The following is a 2,500-nucleotide window of genomic DNA, read 5'->3' on the forward strand; positions in this document are numbered from 1 at the left end:
TATTATTTGAACATTTACATTAATGCATTTAACACTTAAAAAATGACAACAGCTGTATGATTCCTCAAAGAGCCGATGATATCTGTGAAATACAGAGCCAGGTTTAGTACAGGACTCAAAGATTATTCAGCAGATCTCTGTGATGAAAACATTTATTCAGACTGTGTGTTATTGAAGCGTCAGCTCCTGTTTCAGCGTGAAGACGCTTCTGGATGTCTTCATGTATAAATGCAGCTGTTTTCATTAATCAGATCTCACAGAAATCCACAGAAGATACAGGCTCCCGATCAGGCCAGATGTGCACATGTCTCTCTGACAGTTCGAGGTGTTCCTGTGTGTCATGCAATCCCACAATCCCCTCTGGTGGGATGCAGCTGTGGACTGAAGTTCAGCAGCACCTGAGGCTCTTCTGTCACACACGAGCACGAGCACAGACTGATGTGCACGAGCACAGACTGATGTGTAGCGCTGCTCGTGTCTCTGGAGCTGAAGTTTACTGTAATGTGCGTTGAGGTCTGTTGGTGGCGCTACAGACGCACTCATACTCCTGCTGCATTTCATCCTACTTTCATTGAGGATTCTTGAACCCGTTTGATTGAATCAATCTTCGAGGGGAATCACGTGCACGTGCACGGAGAGAATCAAAATCTGAGGAAGATTCTTTTAACTCTCAAAACCTCAAAATAAATAAATAAATAAAAATCGGTTCGTGAGCATAATGACCGAAATCCCCGATCATCATCATCACTGAAGCCGTGTGTGCTTTACACCGGAACGCCTTAACATCGGCGGGGCAAACATTAAAATACTCTATAAACCTCATCTCGTCTGCGTTAGAAATATTTAATGGATTACCAGATAAGCAAGAAATGATGAAATACAAAAAAATGCGAAAGCTAATGTAATTATAGAAACAATTCAGCGCATACTCTCAGTATCCCCCTCTCTCTCTCTCTCTCTCTCTCTCTGCCTCCCTCTCTCTCAGTCTCTCTCTCTCTCTCTCTCTCTCTCTCTCTGTCTCTCTCTCTCAGTCTCTCTCTCTCTCTCTCTCTCTCTGTCTCTCTCTCTCGCTCTCTCTCTGTCTCTCTCTCTCAGTCTCTCTCTCAGTCTCTCTCTCTCCCTCTCTCTCTCAGATTCTCTCTCTCTCTCTCTCTCTCTCTCTCTCTCTCTCTCCCTCTCTATCTCTCTCTCGCTCATAATAGCCGTGCACAGTTCCCGGGCACTCAGAGAGGTCGGACAGCTGTCGAGCACACACACACACACACACACACACACCCGTGTCCTCTCTTCGGATCATCTGGACCCGCTCGGTGTCGGAGTCCCTCCTCGGTCATGCGGGACGCATCGGCACCGCAGCCGGCGCTCGCGCGCACACCCGATGGCGACCCGTGAGCGCGCCGGGACTCAGCATGCCCAACCGAACCGTGTCCGAGCCGCGGGAGACGCTGGCGCGTGCGATCACCGGCTGCCTGCTGTGCGCCTTGATCCTCTGGACTCTGTTCGGGAACATCCTGGTGTGCGCCACCGTACTGCGCTTCCGCCACCTGCGCACCAAAGTCACGAACATCTTCATCGTGTCACTGGCCGTGTCGGACCTGCTGGTGGCCGTTCTCGTGATGCCGTGGAAGGCGGTGGCGGAGGTGGCCGGCTTCTGGCCGTTCGGCGCGTTCTGTGACATCTGGGTGGCGTTTGACATCATGTGCTCCACCGCGTCCATCCTGAACCTGTGCGTGATCAGCGTGGACCGCTACTGGGCCATCAGCAGCCCGTTCCGCTACGAGCGCAAGATGACCCCGCGCGTGGCCTTCGTGATGATCGGCGCGGCGTGGACTCTATCGGTGCTCATCTCGTTCATCCCGGTGCAGCTGGACTGGCACAAAGCTGCCGCGGAGCCCAACGCGTCCGACGCGGACAGCTGCGACTCGAGCCTGAGCCGGGAGTACGCCATCTCCTCGTCCCTCATCAGCTTCTACATTCCCGTGGCGATCATGATTGTCACCTACACGCGCATCTACCGGATCGCGCAGATCCAGATCCGGAGGATCGCCTCTCTGGAGCGCGCCGCCGAGCACGCGCAGAGCTGCCGGACGAACCGGCTCGCGTGCCAACACCACAGCAGCCTGAAGACGTCCATCAACCGCGAGACCAAAGTCCTGAAGACGCTGTCCATCATCATGGGCGTGTTCGTGTGCTGCTGGCTGCCGTTCTTCGTGCTCAACTGCGTGGTTCCGTTCTGCCACCGCGAGCCGTCCGCGGGCCCGCCGTGCGTCAGCGACACCACGTTCGACGTGTTCGTGTGGTTCGGCTGGACCAACTCGTCCCTGAACCCCGTCATCTACGCCTTCAACGCGGAGTTCCGCAAGGGCTTCTCCAGCCTGCTGGGCTGCCGGAACCGGTGCCGGACCCCGGTGGAGACGGTGAACATCAGCAACGAGCTCGTGTCCTACAACCAGGACACGCTCTTTCACAGAGAGGTGGCGAGCGCCTACGTCAACATCAT

The 2,500-nt window shown here is 54.7% G+C and overlaps 1 protein-coding gene across 1 annotated transcript in view; it reads left to right on the forward strand.

Moving 5' to 3' along the window:
• The first annotated feature begins 1,156 nt into the window (after positions 1-1,156).
• The window catches only part of LOC132114167 (D(1B) dopamine receptor-like), a 6,396-nt gene continuing 5,052 nt past the window's right edge, over positions 1,157-2,500 (forward strand). Inside the window, exon 1 of the mRNA XM_059522277.1 lies at positions 1,157-2,500. This exon is cut by the window's right edge and continues 211 nt beyond it. Within this exon, the coding sequence (XP_059378260.1) occupies positions 1,410-2,500 (1,091 nt within the window). The 5' untranslated portion in view covers positions 1,157-1,409.

Source organism: Carassius carassius, chromosome 33 (genome assembly GCF_963082965.1).
Source record: "Carassius carassius chromosome 33, fCarCar2.1, whole genome shotgun sequence".
NCBI lineage: Eukaryota > Metazoa > Chordata > Actinopteri > Cypriniformes > Cyprinidae > Carassius > Carassius carassius.